The 22,084-nt window shown below is 38.2% G+C and overlaps 1 protein-coding gene and 1 pseudogene across 6 annotated transcripts in view; both read left to right on the forward strand.

Annotated features, from left to right (window-relative positions):
• The first annotated feature begins 2,461 nt into the window (after nt 1-2,461).
• FASTKD1 (FAST kinase domains 1) overlaps nt 2,462-22,084 on the forward strand; it is a 43,356-nt gene continuing 23,733 nt past the window's right edge. For 4 of the 6 annotated variants that reach the window (XM_025852038.2, XM_073882809.1, XM_073882810.1 and 1 more), the window contains exons 1-3: nt 2,462-2,561; nt 5,069-5,586; nt 7,751-7,816. In XM_025852038.2, the coding sequence (XP_025707823.1) occupies nt 5,216-5,586; nt 7,751-7,816 (437 nt within the window). In that variant the 5' untranslated portion in view covers nt 2,462-2,561; nt 5,069-5,215. The other 2 variants (XM_073882801.1, XM_025852046.2) reach the window with 2 other exon arrangements.
• Nucleotides 9,605-13,123, forward strand: LOC112808519 (large ribosomal subunit protein mL52 pseudogene; annotated as a pseudogene).

Below are 22,084 nucleotides of genomic sequence, written 5' to 3' on the forward strand. Positions count from 1 at the left end.
CATAAACAAACTCACAGAACATTGACATCAGACAAGGTCACTGTTCCACACAAAATACCAAATACACCTCTCATTAAATGAGTGAATTCTACTTCTTTACCAATTTCAGCTTTATCCCCACATAGTCTGCTTTTCTTATTGTTAGATGTATTAGATGCCCCATCATAGAATTGCCCTGCTTCCTTAAAGCACCCAAGGTAGAGCAAACATTTTCTTCCTTAGACCTTCCCCAAAGTTACCCAATCAAAGCCCAAATCCTATAATAGTTTCTTTCTAGTACTCTTTTACTGAGCAACTAAATGATTCCCTGCAGTGTGCATTTTCGTTAGCTGCAACAAGTAATAAACCTCAACTGCAGTCTTCTTGTGATTTTTGGCTGAAGGGCATTGACATTTGCTAGGAGGAAATTAAGAGCCAAACTTTGTTAACCACTTGTTAGCTCTTGTAAAAGATGCTTCTTCATGATTTAAATCATTAGCTAGAATACAATTTTATAGCTATGGACTTAAATTATTACCTTAATTTTGTTCTCAGGTGTGATTTATACATAAATATATATACCTTATGAATGCCCTAGACTGCAAGTAAAGAAAAAAGTTGCTAACAGTGGGGCGCCTGGGTGGCTCAGTCATTGAGCGTCTGCCTTCAGCTCAGGTCATGATCCCAGGGTCCTGGGATCGAGCCCCACATTGGGCTCCCTGCTCTGTGGGAAGCCTGCTTCTCCCTCTCCCACTCCCCCTGCTTGTGTTCCCTCTCTCACTGTGTCTCTCTCTGTTAAATAAATAAATAAAATCTTTAAAAAAAAAAGTTGCTAACAGTGACTAAACAAAAGGGTTTCCTTTCCTTACATAAACAAGATTCCAAAGGAAGGCAAGCTTCTGGTATTTGTTTCTTAGGCCAGTCTCCTTACAATTTTGCAAACTGGTGAGAAGGAGATGAACAGGTCCCAACAGTGAAAAAACTATAGTTACTTTCTTCTAGATAGTCCTGACACTATCATTTAGGCCTTATTGTTGCCAGGAGCTGGTCTGGCACTCGTAGCTCAGCATTGGTATTCTGTTGAACAATTGCACAGAACACCAACATGAGACAAGGCCACTGTCTGACTATGATGGAACAAGACACAGACAAGACCATTCCATAATCATACAGAACTGAGACCAAAACAAGAACATTGTCCAAATCACAAAAAATGACCAAACATCTACCTATCCTGGCTTTTATGAGTGACTGCTCCCTCTTTATCAAATACAGCTGTAACCTCACTTCATTCCTCCTGCCCTATAGACAAAGTTTATTAAGTTACCCAATAATGGAATTATCCCTGCTTCCTCACAGCATCCAGTCCAGAGAAAATCTCCCTTACCCTCTCCCAAATCACTTAACACAAGGCTGAATACCATACTAAGTTCTTTCTAACACCTTCTTAATTTGACACTCCTTGGGGTGTGTTCTGCTTCATTGCAACTGGTCAGTAATCCCAACTTTAATTATAGGTCTTTGACTGAAGGATATTGACACAGGTTATGCCCAGTTTCATCCCTATGCTTTTTCTGATGTTTGTTCTGAAACTCTATCTATTCTGTGCATTAAGGTCAACCTCAGTCTTCAAATTTGTTATCAGTTGATCTGTTTCCAAACAATCTAAATCAGTGCAACTCAAAATGTGCTCTGCCATTAGTGGTTGTCTATGGTGTTGGAGGTGGGTGATGGGAAGTGACTGCTACTGGTTAGCTGGTTTCTTTTTGGACTTATGAAAATATTTTAAAATGAATTGTGGTGATGCTCCACAACACTAAATGAGGAAAAGCATTGAATTGTACACTGTAAATGGGTAATTTGCTTGGTGTGTAAATTATTTTTAATAAAGCTGTTAAAAAAAAAAAGTACGATTCCAAAGACTGGCCTCACCATGACACAAGGGCTGATACTGAGAGTAAGAGTTTACTCTTATAGCCATTTGACACTTATTTCATATATGTTGAATATTGTAAGAAACAAAAATCCACCTGTGTTTTTTCCGTTTACCTTTTCAAATTTCTATTTTCTAAATATTCATTTTTTATTATACGTATATTTTAAAGATTTTATTTATTTATTTGTCAGAGAGAGAGAGAGAGTGCACAAGCAGGAAGAACAGCAGGCAGAGGCAGAGGCAAGCTCCCTGCTGAGCAAGCAGCCTGAAGTGGGACTGATCCCAGGACCCTGGGATTATAACCTGAGCCGAAGGCAGACGCTTAACTAACTGAGCCACCCAGGCATCCCACTTTTTATTATATATTATTAAAAAAATCAGTCTTCCATGGACTGGGAGAAAACCTCAGATGACTGGGAAACAATGACCTAAAGCACCTATAACTTCAACAGTTTAAAATGTGTTGTCCCAGAGTCTCTCAACGTGGAACTACAATGCCCAGAATTCCCCGCGAATGCGTAGGCGACGTCCATTCCGTTGACCTCGCCGCTGCGTCCTCTGGGGCCTGTAGTACGTACCTTCCGCTGAGCACGCTCTGCTGTCCCGGCATTTTTTCCGGTTTGGGGACTGGATCGTCAGAAGATAGGTGATGTCTCTCGAGGAAAGGCTGCAAACTATGTGATATGGGGTACGGGAGGGAATGCCACAACCGAGCCTGTTACGTCACTTGTTGGGGACCAGAAATAGTCCTGACTTATGAGCCATCGTGACCAGCCTTACCTGGAATCCTCCAGAAAAGTTGAAGCTTGTTGAGAGAAGAGCTTAACCTGCAAGTCAGGGCCGGGTAGCGGCGGCAGCTTTTCTATCACCCAGCGTTTTTTCGGTCTTGAGATGCAAGGTTTAGCTGAGAACCTCCTTACGGGTATTGGATTTTTCCAGTGCTTGGAGGAGATCAGGGCTGAGCCCACTGCTAGAGGGGACGCGGGAGATCACTTTCATTGGTTCAGGGCTTACTGTGCGCCCAGCGTGGAGAATGCTTGTAATTTACACAGGGTTTCACTGTTTACCCTGCACTCATAGTCCCAAGGCCCCTCCTTTGGTTAAATGACTTCCCCAAGGTCATTTATCTGGGGGCAGAACTGGGGACTTGACGTGTTGGTATTCTAGCCATTGAGCTGCTTCCATTTTCTGTTGTGGGTAGATAGGAGAATCTTGAAGATATCCTTGCTGTGTGCAGGGTTTTTGTGTATGTGTGTGACCCAGGTTGGCTTTGGTCAGCATGCTGTACTGATAGCCACAAAGTACCAATACTGTTTTTTTTTCGTTCTTGTGAGCAGACAGCTTAGCATAGCTATAGAGAGGAGTCTGAGGCAATCTTTCAGTGTTGGTTTTTTGATGTAAGGTGTTTCAAGTTGAAAGAATTGAAATAACTGGGTGATTGTCTCAGCTTCACAAGTACTAGAATAGTTTTTTAACCTTTTTGAAAGTAGCTTTTCTTATCTGTAAAATGCAAATGATAATATCTGCCTGGTAGGTTAGTTGAGAGAATTTAATGGAATGATATATTTTAGAAGTCCTTTGTGAAATGTTTCAGAAGTGTTAGATGCTATGATTTTAGTCCCAGCTTTTCTGTTGTTTCTCAGTTAGAAATATAAATATTTATAATATGTTTTTAAAACAAATTATCCTTTTTCATAATTATCTTTGGTTCTTAAATTGCTTCATCATGTCTTGATACATTTCTTGATTTCTTTATATGTCCTTATTGGAGCTTTAATCATCTTGCTTATTGGTTTAAACTGATCTAAGGTCAGTAGTGACCAAACCATTTGAGTTCTTTTAGAGTACTGGAAGAAAGGAGCAAGAAATTATCCTGAAAGTAAATATACCACAAACTATTCTGAAAAAAATTTTTAAAAAACATTTTACTTATTTATTTTAGAGAGAGAGGGAGAGTGCACGTGTGCAAGCGGAGGGGGAAGCAGAGGGGCAGGGAGAGGGTAAGAATCTCAGGCTGACTGGGTGCTAAGGGCAGAGCCCGGTCCTGGGCTGGATCCCACCACCCTGAGATCATGACCTGAACAGAAACCAAGAAGCGGTTGCTTAACCAACTGAGTCACCCAGGTGCCCCTGAAAAAATTTAGTTGTTCATTTATTTTATAAAAGGTTTTATTTATTTATTTGACATAGAACGAGAGAGAGCATGAGTTGAATGGGGGGGGCAGAGGAAGAGGGAGAAGCAGGCTCTCCACTGAGCAGGGAGCCAGACATGGGGCTTCATCCCAGGACTCTGGGATCATGACCCAAGTCGAAGGCAGATGCTTAACTGACTGAACCACCTGAAAAAAAAATTAAAAAAAAAAATGTATGGCTCTCGGGGTGCCTGGGTGGCTCAGTTATTAAGCGTCTGCCTTCAGCTCAGGTCATGATCCCGGGGTCCTGGGATCGAGCCCCGCATCAGGCTCCCTGCTCCGCGGAGAGCCTGCTTCTCCCTCTCCCACTCCCCCTGCTGTGTTCCCTCTCTCGCTGTGTCTCTCTCTGCCAAATAAATAAATAAATAAAACCTTTAAAAAAAATGTATGGCCCTGAATTAATGGCTGTTCCTTGTAAAAATGTTAAAGGTGATATATTTATTTATTGCAAATAGTTTGACTCATTTGTTTAAAAAGATGGTTCTGAGTTTAGGATTTTTTTCCCTTCTGCTTTTGTGATCAAATTTGAAAACTACATATATGTCAGATTTAACAAACATTTTTTAAATGGAGTGCAGAAAGAAGTCCCTTTTCCTGGACACTTAGTTTCGGACCAAATCCTGCTGTTTGCTTCAGACTAAGAACAAAGTCTCTAGTGGGGTGCCAGGGTGGCTCAGTTGGTTGAGCATCTGCCTTCAGCTCAGGTCATTACCTCAGGGTCCTGAGATTGAGCCCCACATCGGGCTCCCTGCTCAGTGGAGAGTCTGCTTCTCCCTCTTCCTTGGCCTGTCTACTCCCCACCCACCCCTGCTTGTGTACTCTCTCTCTGAAATAAATAAAATCTTAAAAAAAAAAAAGTCTCTAGTTAATGCAGAAAAAGCTTGTTACTTTATTTTGAATTTTGGAACTAATTTGTTATTAATAATATTAGCATAACCATGTTAAACCAATCCTTTTACAGAAGCTGCATGTTGGAATGAATGGGATTTGGAGTTATCATAATGGAAGCAAAATACGTGAAGGAAAAATAGTTACCTTTTTATCAGCGTATTGCACCTGACTACTAGTTGCAAGTGGTTTTCATTACCTAAGAAAATTTGTGATGTAAATGAAAAATTACCTTTTAGACTCATTGTTTATAAATATGCTTCGCCTAAGAGCTATTTGTCCGTTCTCCTGGAGAGTGTTTCAATTTCGAACCTGCAGCTGTAAACCACTAATTAGCCAGATGATTACGTGTACAGATGAAGAGCAAGTATTTGATCTTATTGAAAAAAACAAAGCCATACTTTCAGAAAAGCAAGTGGAATGTGCATTTAATATACTTTGGCAGTTTCAAAAGCAGAAGACCAGCTTTTTAAAAAATGTTGACTGTATCAGAGACAATCCCCAATTTCTTACTCTTCATAATTTAGCTACAAGTCAAATGGAATTCATGAATGATGATACTCTGGTGAATGTCTTGTACATCACACAACAGTAAGTAATGTACTTTTAGATTTTATAGAAATGATTGTAGTTTATTTTTATATCTTAATTTTCTAAAAATCTCTTTAAAATGAAAAACTGCGGTTTTTTCTGTAGTTTTCCTGATCATCTAATATTTTTAAGATGTTTAGAGGATATTCATTGTGTATGTATATCAAATATCCTGTTGTGCAACCTAAATACATACAATTTTTGTTAATCATAATTCAGTAAAGCTGGGAAAACATAAAAAAAAAAAAGAAATTTTACATTGTTTGCAAGGGAATCCAGCCTGCAGAAGAAATGGATTTTCAAATAAAGTATTTAGCAGATATATAAGAGAAAAATAACACACAAAAGTTGCAATAAGTCTCTTTGTCTCTTTCATGGAAAAACAGCAGTTTTCTCACATGATTATCCAACCTGTATATCAGTATACATTTGCTTTCTCAGTGGTTGTATTAGCTTGGAAAATGATGAATAAGACAAAATTAAACAAGTCTTTTTTGCAGGACTCTTTAGAGCCTTTAATATGTTAATATATGTTATAAATATCTAAGCGAGGTCAGGTTCCAACTTACCAAAACATTGTGTTAAATACCTCATCAGACTCATGTCTGTTCGGCAGATGGAGAAATGCTGCTTGGTGATGATTTGTCTAAAAACTATATTCCTATGTTTCCCTTCTAAGTCATATTTTAATAATGGAAGGATTTCAAGAATAAAATATAATTTTATTTTCAAGTTTTAAAAACAGCATGTAGTTCAATTTTGCTTCATGGCTCAACCTGAAAGTCTTTGATTTTTAGGAGACAAACTAATATAGCCTTAACATTATAAAGATGTTGAAATTGGTTAAAAAGAGATTTTTATACATACAAAATACAGTATATGTGTTTTAGTTATATAGAAAGTATTCATTGTTAATGAAGATATACTGGAAGAGGGACTCTTATGTGCTCTGGTGGTACAATATATATCAAAAACTATAAAAATACCCTGGATCCAATAATTTTGCTTCTAGGATTTATCCTAAGAAAGTAATCCAAGATGCATATAAAGGTCACTGTACATTGATATTCATCTCAACATTTTTTATAATATTGAAACACTAAAATTCTAAAAGTAGGTGTGTGTTTAAATAATATTATGTTCACGTAAGGGAATACTATACAATGTTTAAAAATTGTTGTGGGGTGCCTGAGTGGCTTAGTTGGTTAAGCAACTGCCTTCGGCTCAGGTCATGATCCTGGAGTCCCGGGATCGAGTCCCGCATCAGGCTCCCTGCTCAGCAGGGAGTCTGCTTCTCCCTCTGACCCTCCCCCCTCTCATGTGCTCTCTCTCTCTCTCTCATTCTCTCTCTCAAATAAATAAATAAAATCTTTAAAAAAAATAAATAAAAATTGTTGTGAATAATATGTCATGGACAAATGTCCATAATATAATGTTAACTTATTGAAAAAGGCAGAATATAAAAGTGTAAAAGAAATATGTGTATTTCATATGTGTGTAGAAAAGATAACTGGAATAAAATGTTCCAAACTAATGATGGTGGTTATTTATTAGTACAGACCTATAAATGATTTTTAGTACCCTATTCAAGTTTTTCTTTATTTTACAAACTCTCTCCTATAAAAATATTTTTGTAATCAGAGTAAATTAATATATATTATGTGTACTTTTAACATAATATGTATCATTGAACATTTTCATTGTTTAGTGGAAGGCATTGAACAGATAAAAGAATGAGAGAGGCATGGGATAAAATGTAGGTGTTTATTATATTGCATCAAGGAAAGAGAATACTGAAAAGGGAATGGACCAGAAATAAGGACTGTGTAAGAGTACGAGAACTTGAGATTCACTTTTGCATTATAATTCTTACTTGCATAATTGTTTTTATTTTTTTAAATTTATTTATTTTTAATATTTATTTTTTTGACAGAGAGAGACAGCGAGAGAGGGAACACAAGCAGGGGGAGTGGGAGAGGGAGAAGCAAGCTTCCTGCTGAGCTGGGAGCCCGATGCGGGGCTCGATCCCAGGACCCTGGGATCATGACCTGAGCCGAAGGCAGACGCTTAACAACTGAGCCACCCAGGCGCCCCTTGCATAATTGTTTTTAATAATTTAAAAGTGTTTATGTATGGAAAATGATTTTCTCTTGATTTTATTGAGGTGTGCTACTGAAGCCCATGACCTGGTTGCAGCGCTAGTTACAGAAGCATGGAGAAGACTGGAAAGGCAAGTACTCTGGGTTCATCATCTTAGATTCCAGTTACCCTATACAAGGTTAACTCGGTAAAATCTTGTAGAGAAAGAATAGGGAGCTGCTGCCTACCTATCAATCTTCACTGAAAAAAAAATGTGAACTCATTTAGGTTGAGGATTTTTTGATCGTGTAAAGGAAAATAATAAGGAATGTGTATTTTCCTTAAGAGAGAAAGAAAATTTTCTCTTTAAGAGTGGGAACAGTGTGCTTTTGCAAATATATAATTAATCAAAATATAAGTAAGGTGCAGTAACAGCTATTTGGCTTTTTGGATCTTCTTTTCTGAAAGATTCTACTTCAGAAAGAAAAGATTCAAGGTGCTTGGCTGACTTAATTGGTAGAACATGAGATTCTTGATCTTGGCATTGTGAGTTCGAGCCTATATTGGGGGTAGAGTTCACTTAAAAAACTTAAAAAAAAAGAAAAGATTCTCTGAGCGATAGGTGAGAAAAGAAGACACCAGTTTACTGGAAAGGGAAACTACTTAACATTGTTTAGCAGCATTTGTAGGTACTTATTTATCACTTCTTTATGGAGAGGCAATGAACATAACTCATAGGTGACTTAGAAGTTTTCAAGTCTACTGCTGTGAATATGATCAGATCTCTTTCCTGTACATAGCTATATTTGTAGCATGTTGCCATAATCAGTAATCATCTAGAAAAGTGTAAAATTTGTTCCAGGTGTTTTTATGAGTATAGAGAAGTCTATTTTTTTTAAAGATTTTATTTATTTATTTGACATAGAGAGAGAGAGATCACAAGTAGGTAGATAGGCAGGCAGAGGGAGAGGGAGAAGCAGGCTTCCCGCTGAGCACAGAGCCTGATGTGGGGCTTGATCCCAGGACGCTGGGATCATGAGTAGACTCTCAACCAACTGAGCCACCCAGGGGCCCCTAGAGAAGTCTATTCTATAAATAAAAAACTATATTATTTATACTTTATAAGAATATGTGAGAAACTCCATTTATAAAAAAAAAGGGAGATAATAACAGACCTTATTTTGGGAAATGTTTAGCTATTTCTGAAAATTTTGAACTTTTTGACATAGGGATTCAGCATAGCCTATATCCATTATTAGTGGAGTATAACAAATGTTAGTGAAGAAAGGGAAAATCAAAGTGGGAAAGAGAAAGGAGGATTTAAAAACCACAGAACAGAGAGGTGGTTCAAGATGGTGGCACAGAAAGACCCTACTCACTCTACCAAGGACACACCAAATTTACAGATACCTATGGAACAACTGTCTCTGAAAAAGACCTGAGGACTAGCTGAACAACTCCTCCACAACAAATGATGCAAGGCCACCTCGTGATAGGTGGGAGAGGCAGAGGCATGGTCTCACCAAGAACCCCACTCCCAACTCAGGGACTCACAAGAGGGAGGGATCTAACAAATATGGAGTGGATCCCTGAGGAGTGAGGAGTTTGAGCCCCACATCAGGAACCCCAACTCTTGGGACCTGTACCAGAGAGATGAGCTCTCAAAATTGGCTTTGAAAACCAATGGGGCTTACATCAAGGAAACCCAAGGGTTGTAGGAAACTGGGACTCTGCTCTTAAAGTGTTCACACACAGACTTACTTGTCCTGGGACCCAGCACGAAAGTAGCAGTTTGGAAGTGCCTAGGCCATATGTGATGGATTCACTGGGTAAGTTTAAAGTGCCTGTCAGAGGGACAGGGGTCTATTGGAACCCTCTCTGTGGCTAGAGGCACTGGTGGGCACTATTTCTGCACTCTTCTACCTTGCTAGCACCAGCAATGGCAGGTGGCATTTTTGCACTCTCCCTCTACCTTGTAAAAGCTGTTTGCCCTGCCTTTGTGCTCCCCTATGGCTCTGCCCCACCAAACCTGTTGGGCCAGCTTCCCCTGGCCCAGTGCCCCTTGCAGCCCCACACTGCGAAAGCTGGTAGGCAGCTTTGCCTTGGCCTGGTGCTCCTCTTGGCCCTGCCAAAGCTGGCAAATATGGCAGTCCATAGAAGGAATGCCCTTTGAACACCTGCCTCTGGTGTCCAGGGAGGCTTGTGTTTCTGGGACGCATGGGACTGAACCAGTCAGAGTTTTTGGCAGGCTAATACCCATAAAGGACTATACAGATAGCAGACTGAAATATCCCAGTCTTCCTGTGACCACTCCTTCACGACCGAAGAGATAGATGTTTTGCCTAATACATAGGAACAGACACTGAAAGTCAAGGAAGAAAGAAAACAAAGGAATATGTTCTAAATGAAAGAAGAAGATAAAACCCCTGAAAAAAACCTTAATGAAACAGGGATAAGTAACTTACCTGATAAACAGTTCAAAATAATGGTCATAAAGATGCTCACTGATCTCAGGAGAAGAATGGATAAACACAAAACTTCAAGAAAGAGATGGAAAACGTAAGAAAGGACAAACAGAAGTCATGGAACTGAAGAATGTAATAACTAAACTGAAAGACACACTACAGAAGTTCAACAGCAGACTAGATGAACCAGAAGAAAGGATTAGTGACTGGGACCAGGGGACTCAAACAGAGCAGCAAGAAAAAAAAAAGTGGAGTTACCTTATGGGGGCTATGGGACAACATCAAGTGAATAGTGTTCTCATAATAGGTGTCCCAGAAGGAGAAGAGAGAGAAAGGGATAGAAAACTTATTTGAAGAAATATTAGCTGAAAACTTCACTAATCTGGGGAAGGAAACAGACATTTAGATCTAGGAATCCGAGAGAGTTCCAAATAAGATGAACCCAAAGAGATTCACACCAAGACACATTATAATTAAAACGTCAAAAGTTAAAGAATCTTAATAGCAGCAAGAGAAAAACAGCTTGTTATGTATTGTTATGTACAAAGGACCCATGCTCCCTGCCGCCCCCCCCCCCAAGACTCTTACCAGGTTTTTCAGCAGAAACTTTGCAGGCCAGAAGGGAGTCACATGATATATTTAAAGTGCTAAAAGCAAAAAAACTTCCAACCAAGAATATTCTACTTGAGAAGATTATCATTTAGAATTGAAGGAGAGAGGGCGCCTGAGTGGCTCAGATGGTTAAGCGTCTGCCTTTGGCTCAGGTCATGATCCCGGGGTCCTGGGATCGAGTCCCACATCGGGCTCCCTGCTAGGCAGGGAGCCTGCTTCTCCCTCTGCCTCTGCCTCTCTCTCTCTCTCTCTCTCTCTGACTCTCATGAATAAATAAATAAAAAAAAAGTTTAAAAAAAATAAAAAGAATTGAAGGAGAGAAAGTTTTCTGAACAAGCAAAAACTGAACAAGTTCACCAGTACTAAACTAGACTTATAAGACACGTTAAAGGTACTTTAAGCTGAAAAGGAAGGCCAATTGGTAACAAGAGAATATATGAAAGTAAAAATCTCTCTGGTAAAGGTAAATATATATATTAAGGGTAGTGGACTAATCACTTACAGAGTTAATGTGAAGGTTAGAAGATAAAAGTAGTAAAAATAAGTATAACTACAACAGTTAGTTAAGGGATATACAAAATAAAAAGATATAAAATGTGACATCCAAAACATAAAATGTGGGAAGGGAAGTAAAAATGTAGAGTTTTAGAGTACATTCAGACTTAACTTGCTATCAACTTAAAATACACTGGTATATGTATAGGCTGATATATGTAAGCCTCATGGAAACCACAGAACAAACATGTATGGTAGATATACAAAAGATCATGAAAATGGAATGGAAACATAACACCAAAGAAAGACATTAAGCCATAAAGGAAGAGAGCAAGAATTAAAAGGAGCAGAGAAGAACTACAAAACAGCCAGGAAACATAACAAATGACAGTAGATAACCACCTATAATTATTTTATTTTATTTTATTTATTTATTTTTTAAAAGATTTTATTTATTTATTTGACAGAGAGAGACACAGTGAGAGAGGGAACTCAAGCAGGGAGAGTGGGAGAGGGAGAAGCAGGCTTCCCGCGCAGCAGAGAGCCCGATGCGGGGCTCGATCCCAGGACCCTGGGATCATGACCTGAGCCGAAGGCAGACGCTTAACGACTGAGCCACCCAGGCGCCCCTCTATAATTATTTTAAACATAAATGGACTGATGCCCACTTCTGGCTCTGTGGCCTCAGCATGGTTGCTTTAGGTGTCCTGAAGCTGCACAGCAGTGTGGTGGCTCAGGTGGGCAGCCAGTGGCAATTGCAGTGAGTGCCAGTCTGGGGAGAAATGGGGGACCAGAAGCTGGGCTGAATCCTCACCGGACTGTATTTCTCCACCCAGGCAGGGCCTGGCTTCCAACCCCTCTGCTAAGGGTCCCTTACAGAGTTCCCAAACTAGTCTTACACAGATGGCTGTCCTGCACTCCAGTGAAAGGCTAGCTTCAAAGAAAAGCCCAAAGGGAGAAGTTTGCTAGATGAGTTATACTGCTGTCAGAGGAAATGGATACTAGATTACAGGCATGGCAGCTTAGGCAGCAGGAGAAGTTGCAGAAAGGAGAAAGGAAGCAGAAAAAAATGCCCTTAAACCTGAAGGGGCTCTACTGCAGAACGCACTACCAAGTCAATAAAAAGCAATTCCTGTCTCCCTTCCCCAGCCTCTCTCTGGCTTTCTTTTCCATCACCTACATGCCTCACCCTAGCCAAAAAAGAGCCTTCATGTTCCTCATCTGTCTTCAGAGCACAAGATCACTGCCTAGAGGGGTTGGCTCAGTGCCCTCATCCCTGACTCCATTCCAGTTCAGCAGAATCTTGCTCTGGGATACTTACTCCTTTTGCAAGCCATAAGGCTGGCCCAACTATGAACAGTAACTGCTCTGTGAACGTGAAGAAGGGGCAGCAGTTTTCCTGGTTTTAGCTAAGGATTTAAGCCTTTAATAGCCCATACCCAGCTCAGGCTGAGTGTGGTTATTCATCTAATAAATGTTTTGGTGAAAAGGGCAACCCCGCCCCCCATAAATGGACTAAATTCTTCAATCAAAAGATACAGAGTGGCTGAATGGATAAAAAAAGCAGGACCCATCTATATGCTGCCTATAAGAGGCTCCCCCCAGATGTAGCGACACAGGTTAAAAGTGAAGAGATGGAAAAAGTTGTTTCATGCAAATGGAAACCAAAAGTAAGCTGGGGTAGCTACACTTATATCAGACAAAATAGACTTAAAACAGACTGTAATAAAAGGAAAAGATGGGCATCACATGATGATAAAGGGCTCAATCTAGCAAGAAGATACATTTGCAAATATTTGTGCACCCAACATAGGAGCACTTAAAAGTATAAAGCAATATTAACAGACTTAAAGAGAGAAATCAACACCAATCCAGTGCTAATAAGGGCTTTTAATATCCCACTTACATCAATGAATAGATCATCCATACAGAAATAATAAGGAAACATCAGCCTGAAAATACATCAGACCAGATGGATTTAGATATATGCAGAATATTCTACCGAAAAGCAGAATACACATTCTTCTCAAGTGCATGTGGAATATTCTCTAGGATAGATAATATGTTTGGCTATAAAACAGATCTAAAGAAATTTTAGAAGATTGAAACCCTGTCAAGCATGTTGTCAGACCACAATGATATGACAGTGGAAATCAATCACAAAAAACTGGAAAAATTACAAATATGTGGAGATGTAACAACATGCCACCAGACAACCAATGGATCAATTAAGAAATTGAAGGAGAAATAAAATGAAATAAATAAATGAAAATGAAAATATAGCTTTCCAAAATCTGCAGCAAAAGCAGTTCTTTTTTTATTTATTTAAAGATCTTATTTATTGGGTGCCTGGGTGGCTCAGTTGGTTAACTGACTGCCTTCAGCTCAGGTCATGATCCTGGAGTCCGGGGATCAAGTCCCACATCGGACTCCCTGCTCAGCGGGGAGTCCGCTTCTCCCTCTGACCCTCTTCCCTCTCATGCTTTCTATCTCTCATTCTCTCTCTCTCTCAAATTAAATAAAATCTTAAAAAAAATAAAGATTTTATTTATTTATTTGACAGAGCAAGAGACAGTGAGAGAGGGAACACAAGCAGGGGGAGTGGGAGAGGGAGAAGCAGGCTTCCACTGAGCAGGGTGCCCAGTGCGGGGCTTGATCGCAGGACCCTGGGATCATGACCTGAGCTGAAGGCAGACACTTAATGACTGAGCCACCCAGGCGCCCAGCAAAAGCAATTCTAATAGAGAAGTTCATAGTGATAGAGACCTACTTTAAGAAACAAGTAAAATCTGAAATAATCTAACTTTATACCTAAAGGAACTAGTAAACAGAGCAAATGAACCACAAAGGTAGTAGAAGGAAGAAAATTACAAAGGTCAGAGAAGAAATAAATGACATAGAGACTAAAGAGGGGTGCCTGGGTGGCTCAGTCAGTTAAGTGACTTGGTTTCAGCTCAGGTCATGATCTCAAGGTTGTGAGATCGAGCCCCGAGTCAGACTCTGCTCTCAGCATGGAGTCTGCTTGAGAGATTCTTTCCCTCTGCCTCCTTCTCTGCCCCTCCCCCCATTTGTGCCTGTGTGTGCTCTCTCTCAAATAAAACAAAATAGTGAGAAAATAGAAAAGATTGATGAGGGGCGTGTGGGTGGCTTGGGTGGTTAAACATCTGCCTTTGGCTCAGGTCATGATCTTGGTGTCCTGGGATAGAGCCCCACATTGGGCTCCCTGCTCAGTGGGGAGTCTCCCTCTCCCCTGCTCCCCCCACCACGCGGCCCACTGTGCTCTCTCTTTCTCAAATAAAAAAGGAAAAGATCAATGAAACTAAGCTGGTTCTTTGAAAAAGTAAACAATTGATAAACTTTTAGCTATTTACTAAGAAAGAAAGCTTAAATAAATGCAATCAGAAATGAAAGAGGGAACATTATAACTGATACCAAAATAATACAAAGGCTAATAAGCAGCTGTGATGAACAATTATATGCCAACAAATTGGACAACTTAGAAGAAATGGATAAATTCCTAGAAACAAACAGTTTTCCAAGACTAAATCATGAAGAAATAGTCTGAATAGACCAATTACTAGCAAGGAGATTGAATCGGTAATCAAAACACTCCCGACAAACAAAAGTCCAGGAGCAGACAGCTTCAGTGGTGAATTCTACCAAACATTTAAAGAAGATTTAATTCCTCCTCTTCTCAAACTCTCCCAAAAATTTGAAGAGGAGGGAACACTTCCAATCTCATTTTACAAGGCCAGCATTACTCAGATACCAAAAGCAGACAAGGACACCATAAAAATGAAAATTACGTCAGTGTCCCTGATGAACATAGATGTAAAAATCCTGAACAAAATATTAGCAAGCCAAATTCAATAATACATTAAAAAGATTTGTGGTTCAACATCCACAAATCAATCAATGTGATATAGCACATTAACAAAATGGAGGATAAAAATTACATGAACCTCTCAATAAATGCAGAAAAAGCATTTGACACAATTCAACATCCATTTATGATAAAAAAACTCTCAACAAAGTAGGTAGAGAGGAATGCCCCTCATCATAATAAAGGCCATAAATGACATACCCACAGCTAAGATCATGCCCAGTGATGGAAAGCCCAACATTTTTCCTCATGGTCATGAGCAAGACAAAGATGCTCACTCTTATCACTTTTATTCAATACAGTATTGCAAATCCTAGCCAGAGCAATTAGACAAGAAAAAGAAATAAAAGGCACCCTAATTGGAAAGGAATAAGTAAAGCTGTCACATTTGCACATGACATGAAAAAATATTTTTCTATATATAAAACCCTAAAGACTCCACCAAAAGCCTGTGAGAACTAATAAAGTAATTCAGTGAAGTTACAGGATACAAAATCATTATAAAAAAAATCTATTGTGCTTTTGTACACTAACAACAAACAGTGAGAAGTAGAAGGACAGTCCCATTGTAAGAGGACAGTCCCACTTACAATTGCCTCAAAAACAATTACATACCTAGGGATAAATTTAAACAATGAGGTGAAAGACCTGTACACTGGAAATTAAGACATTGGTGAAAGAAATCATAAGAGGACACAAAAAATTGGAAGATACTCCATGGTCATGGATTGGAAGAATTTATATTGTTAAAATGTCCCTATTACCCAAAGCAACATATTGATTCAATGCAACTCTATCAAAATTCTAATGGGGTTTTTCACAGAATTGAACAAATAATCCTCAAATTTGTATGGAACCACAAAAGATCCCTAATAGCCAAACAATCTTTTTTTTTTTTTAAGATTGATCTATTTATTTATTTGAGAGAGAGAATGAGCGAGTGAGCACAAGCGGGGGGGGGGGCAGCAGAGGGTGAGGGAGAAGCAGGCTCCCCGCTGATCAGAGAACCTGGTACAGGGCTTGATCCCAGGACCCTGGGATCCTGACCTGAGCTGAAGGTAGCTGCCCAACCGACTGAGCCACCCAGGTGCTCCACCCAAAACAATCTTGAGAGTAAACAGGGGAGGCACCATTCTCCCTGATTTCAAACCATATTAGAAAGCTATAGTAATCAAAACAGTATATTATTGGCATAAAAACAGACACATAGATCAATGAAACAGAATAGAAAACCAGGAAATAAACCTGTCCACATATGGTCAATTAACTTATGACAAAGGTGACAAGAATATACAATGGGGAAAGAATAGTGTCTTCAATAAATGGTGCTGGGAAAACTGAATAGCCACATGCAAAAGAATGAAACTGGACTACTATCTTACACCATACACAAAAATAAACTCGGGCGCCTGGGTGGCTCAGTTGGTTGGGTGACTGCCTTCAGCTCAGGTCATGATCCTGGAGTCCTGGGATCGAGTCCCACATTGGGCTCCCTGCTCGGTGGGGAGTCTGCTTCTCTCTCTGACCCGCTTCCCTCTTGTGCTCTCTATTCTCATTCTCTCTCTCTCAAATAAATAAATAAAATCTAAAACAAACAAACAAAAAAACACAAAAATAAACTCAAAATGGAGTAAACCACTTGAATATAAGACCGGAAGGCATAAAACTCCTACAAGAAAACAGGCAGTAAGCTCCTTGAAATTGCTCTTGGTGATATATATATATATATATTTTTTTTTTTTGATCTGACTCCAAGAGCAATGGCAACAAAAGCAAAATAAACCAAGTAGACTACATTAAACTAAAAAGCTTTTGCATAGTGAAGAAAATTATCGACAAAAAGGCAACCTACTGAATAGGAGAAGATCTTTGCAAATCATGTATCTGAATAGGGGTTAATATCCAAAATATATAGAAAACTCCTACAACTCAATAACAACGACAACCTGATTAATTAATTAATATGGGTAGAGGACCTGAATAGATCTTTCTCCAGAGAAGACATGCAGATGGTCAATGGGCACACGAAAATATTCTCGACATCACTAATCATTGGAATTGCAAATCAAAACCACTATGAGGTATAATCTCACTACTGTCAGAATGGCCATTATAAAAAAGACAAGAAGTAACAAGTGTTGGTGAGGATTGGGGAAAAGGGAACCCTCTTGCACTATTGGTGGGAATATAAATTGGTACAGTCACTATGGAAACCATTATGGAGTTACCACAAAAACAAAAAGTAGAATCACCATTGATCCAGTAAGTCCACTTCTGGGTATTTATCCAAAGAAAATAAAAATACTAATCAAAAGATACATGTTCATGGAAGCATTATTTATAATATTCAAGATATGGAAACAGCCAAAGTGTCCACTGATGGATGAACGGATAAAGATGTGGTGTGTGTACACACGTGAACACACACACATAATGGGATGTTACTCAGCCATAAAAAATAGAATGAAATCTTGCCATTTGTAAACACATGGGTGGACCTTGTGGATATTAGGCCAAATGAAATAAATCAGACAAAGACAAATATGATTTCATTTATACGTGGAAATCTAAAAAGCAAATGAGTGAACAAAACAAAACATAAATGCAGAGAATAGATTGGTGGTTGCCAGAGGGGAGGGGAATTGGAGGTTGGGCAAAATAGGAGATGGTGGTGGGCAGGAGGTACAAACGTCCAGTCACAAATAAGTCATAGGGTTGCAATGAACAGCTTGGTGGACCATAGTCAGTGATATTATGTTACATATTATGTGACTTTATATGATGACAAGAGGAAACTAGACTTATTGGGGTAGTCATTTCACAGTGTATATAAATATCAATTCATCATGTTGTATACCTGAAACTAATGTAATGTTAAATGTCAATTATACCTCGATAAAAAATAAAAATCATGGAGGCTAAGTAACATGTTACTAAACAATGAATTGATGAACCAAAAAGTCAAACAAGAAATCAAAAATTACATTGAAACAAATGAAAATAAAAAAACCAAGTTTCCAAAATCTTTGGGATGCAGCAAAAGTTCTAAGAGGCAAGTTTATAGTAATATAGGCTGACATCAAGAAGCAAGAAAAAAATCTCAAGCAATGTAACCTTACACCTAAAGGAGTTAGAAGAACAAACAAAACCACAGCTGAGCAAAAGGAAGGAAATAATGAAGATTAGAGCAAAAATAAATGATATAGAAACTAAAAACACACAATAGAAAGATCAATGAAACCAGGAGCTGGTTCTTTGAAAGATCAACAAAAGTGATAAACCTCTAGCCAGTGTTATCAGAGAGAACCCAAATAAACAAAATCACTAATGAGAAGAAGTAACAACCAACACCACAGGGGGCGCCTGGGTGACTCAGTCAGTTATGCATCCAACTCTTGATTTTTGGCTCAGGTCATGATATGGTTCTGGGATTGAGCCCTATGTCGGACTCCACGCTTAGCAGGGAGTCTGCTTAGGATTCTCTCTCCCTTTTCCTCTGCCCCTCCCACTGCTCATGCTCTCTATCTCTCTGTAAAATAAATAAAATCTTTAAAAAAACAACCAACACCAGTGTTACAAACAACTGTAATAGAATATTATGAAAACCTATATGCCAACGAATTGGGCAACTTAGAAGAAATGGATGAATTCTTAGAAACATATAACCTACTAAAACTAAAGCAGGAGGAAATAGAAAATTTGAAGACTGATTACCAGCAATGAAACTGAATCAGTAATCAAAAAACCAAAAACCAGAAGTCTAGGACCAAATGGCTTCACAGGCGAATTCTACTAAACATTTGTTTTTTAAAGATTTTATTTGTTTGACAGAGAGACACAGCGAGAGAGGGAACACAAGCAGGGGGAGTGGGAGAGGGAGAAGCAGGCTTCCCGCTGAGCGGGGAGCCCAATGCAGGGCTCGATCCCAGGACCCTAGGATCATGACCTGAGCCAAAGGCAGACCCTTAACCACTGAGCCACCCAGGTGCCCCTCTACTAAACATTAACTAAACAGAGTTAATACCTATTCTTCTCAAACTATTCCAAAAATAGAAGAGGAAGGAAAAGTTCTAAATTCATTCTGAGGCCAGTATCAACGCTGATACCAAAATCAGATGACACCACAAAAAGAACTACAGGCCAATATCTCTCATGCATATAAATGCAAAAATCCTCAATGAAATATTATTGAAGAAAAAGACTTTACTCTGAAAATTATAAAATACTGATGAAAGAAATTCAAGATGGTGTAAAGAAACGGAAAGACATTCATGCTCATGGATTGGAAGAAAAAATATTGGTAAAAGTCTATACTACCCAAAGCAATCTACAGATTTAATGCAATCCCTATCAAATACCAACAGCCTTTTTCACAGAACTAGAACAAACAATCATAAAATTTGTATGGAACTACAAAAGACCTCTAATAGCCAAAGCAATTTTGAAAAAGAAAAAACTGGAGGTATCACAATACCAGATTTCAAGTTATATTACAAAGCAGTAGTAATTAAAACAGTATGGTGCTGGCATAAAACTAGATGGATCAATGGAATAGAACAGAAAACCCAGAAATAAACCCACAATCATATGGTCAATTAATCTTTGACAAAGGAGGAATGAATATCAAATGGGCAAAAGACACTCTCTTCAACAAATGGTGTTTTGAAAGCTGGACATCCATATGTAAAAGAATGAAATTGTACCACTTTCTTTTTTTTTTTTTCACCATACACCAAAATAAACTAAAAATGGATTAAAGATCTAAATGTGAAACCTGAAACCATACAAATCCTTGAAGAGGGCATAGGCAGTACTTTCTCTGACATTGGTTATAGCAATATTTCTCTAGATACATCTCCTGAGCCAAGGGAAATAAAAGCAAAAATAAACTATTGGGACTACATCAAAATAAAAAGCTTCTGCACAGCAAAGGAAATAATCAAAACCAAAAGGCAGCTTACTGAATGGGAGAAGATATTTGCAAATGACATATCCAATAAAGGGTTAGTATCCAAAATATATAAAGAACTGTTATAACTGAACATCCCCAAAACAAATTATCTAATTAAAAATCAGCAAAAGACACAAACAGGTACTTCTCCAAAGAAGACATCCAGATGGCCAACAGACACATGAAAAGATGCTCAACATCACTCATCATCAGGGAAATGCAAATCAAAACTACAATGAGATAATTCCTCACACCTGTCAGAATGGCTAAAATCAACAACACAAAAAACAGGTGTTGGCGAGGATTTAGAGAAAATGGAACCCTCTTGCACTGTTGGTGGGAATGTAAACTGGTGCAGTTACTGTGGAAAACAGTATGGAGGTTCCTCAAAAAGTTAAAACTAGAGCTACCCTATGATCCAGTAATGGCACTACTGGGTATTTACCCCAAAAATACAAAACACTAATTCAAAGGGATACATACACTCCAATGTTTATAGCCCCATTATTTACAATAAATAGCCAAACTATGGAAGCAACCCAAGTGTCCATCAATAGGTGAGTGACTAAAGAAGATATACTACATTTATACAATGGAATATTCAGTTATAAAAAAGAATGAAATCTTACCATTTATTTGCAACAACATGGATGGAGCTAGAGAGTATAATGCTAAGTGAAATAAGTCAGAGAAAGACAAATACCATATAATCTCACTTGTATGTGGAATTTAAGAAACAAAACAAATGAGCAAAGAAAATAGAGGAGAGACAAACCAAGAAACAGATTAAGTATGGAGAACAAACTGATAGTTACCGGAGGGGAAGTGAGTAGGGGAGGGATGGCTGAAATAGGTAATGGGGATTAACAAGTAAAAAACAAAACCAACAAACCACAACAGCTCTCCTAAACCAAGTAGAAACCTAGGGCAGAAAGGAAAGGATTGACTAAGATGCAGAAGAGAGAACAGGATATTTATCAGTAGACAGAGAGGAGCAGGCATATCACTGGTTATTATTACCCCATCTTATGCCCTTTCAGCATATTGCTTCTTAAAGCATAAACCATGATAAATCTTAAAATTGTAGTTATATATATGTATAAAACTGTATATATATGTAGTTATATCTGTTGGTCATTGTTAATATGTGCTGGATTAAATGAAATAGGATCAAACAGTTCTCTGGGCTGAGAGATTCTACATTCATTTACTGAATTGTGATTTTAATAAATCTCATGACCTAAACTCATCTGTCTTCTCTTCTCCATTTTTGCATTCCCTTTATCTGCAGTTATCTTTTATTGAGAGTAAGGAGAAATACCTAATTTCTTTTGTAAGCAGTCCAAACTACTGGATTTTTGGGTTAAATTGGTCATTGTTGAAAATAGCTCAGATTTTAAAATTTTTTCTTTAAAGCAGCATTATTATGTGTATTATGCACCTTGAACAAATCAGTTGTAAAATAGATGCTTTTTTTTGTTTTTCCGTTAAACCATTAAATTACAAATGTACACTTGTACTTCCCAATCAGACATTTCCTTTTAATTTTTCATTTCAAAATAGCTTAGAAGATTTTATTCTATATGATGTTTTTTATTTTTAGTGATACTTTTATTTTTTCATAATGATAATGTTTAAAAAATTTTAAAACTCTAATTTGTATTTCCTATGTAGAATTTTTAATAGTGTCATAAAATAACTTCTGTTTTTTTGGTCTCTATGGCCTATGATGTTAATTTTTTTGTTACTACATTTGCTATTAATGATTTTGTTAAAATGTTTAGAAATGTTATATAAACATAATTTGTAATGATTCGAATATGGTACATTATGGGTTAACAGTGTATGATGGATCTTAGCAAGGGTAATTAGCATGTATTTGAATTAGCATGTATTTGTTTTAAAGATTCCTCCATGATTTGCATGATTCAGTTGTTCTTTTTTGCTGTGTGGTATTTTATGAATATGTACAATTTATGCAATGTACTTTTGATAGATTGCAGTTTTTTGCTA

The sequence above is a fragment of the Callorhinus ursinus genome, unplaced genomic scaffold (genome assembly GCF_003265705.2).
Source record: "Callorhinus ursinus isolate GAN/ISIS: 27379988/994484 unplaced genomic scaffold, GSC_fseal_2.0 scaffold2, whole genome shotgun sequence".
Lineage (NCBI taxonomy): Eukaryota > Metazoa > Chordata > Mammalia > Carnivora > Otariidae > Callorhinus > Callorhinus ursinus.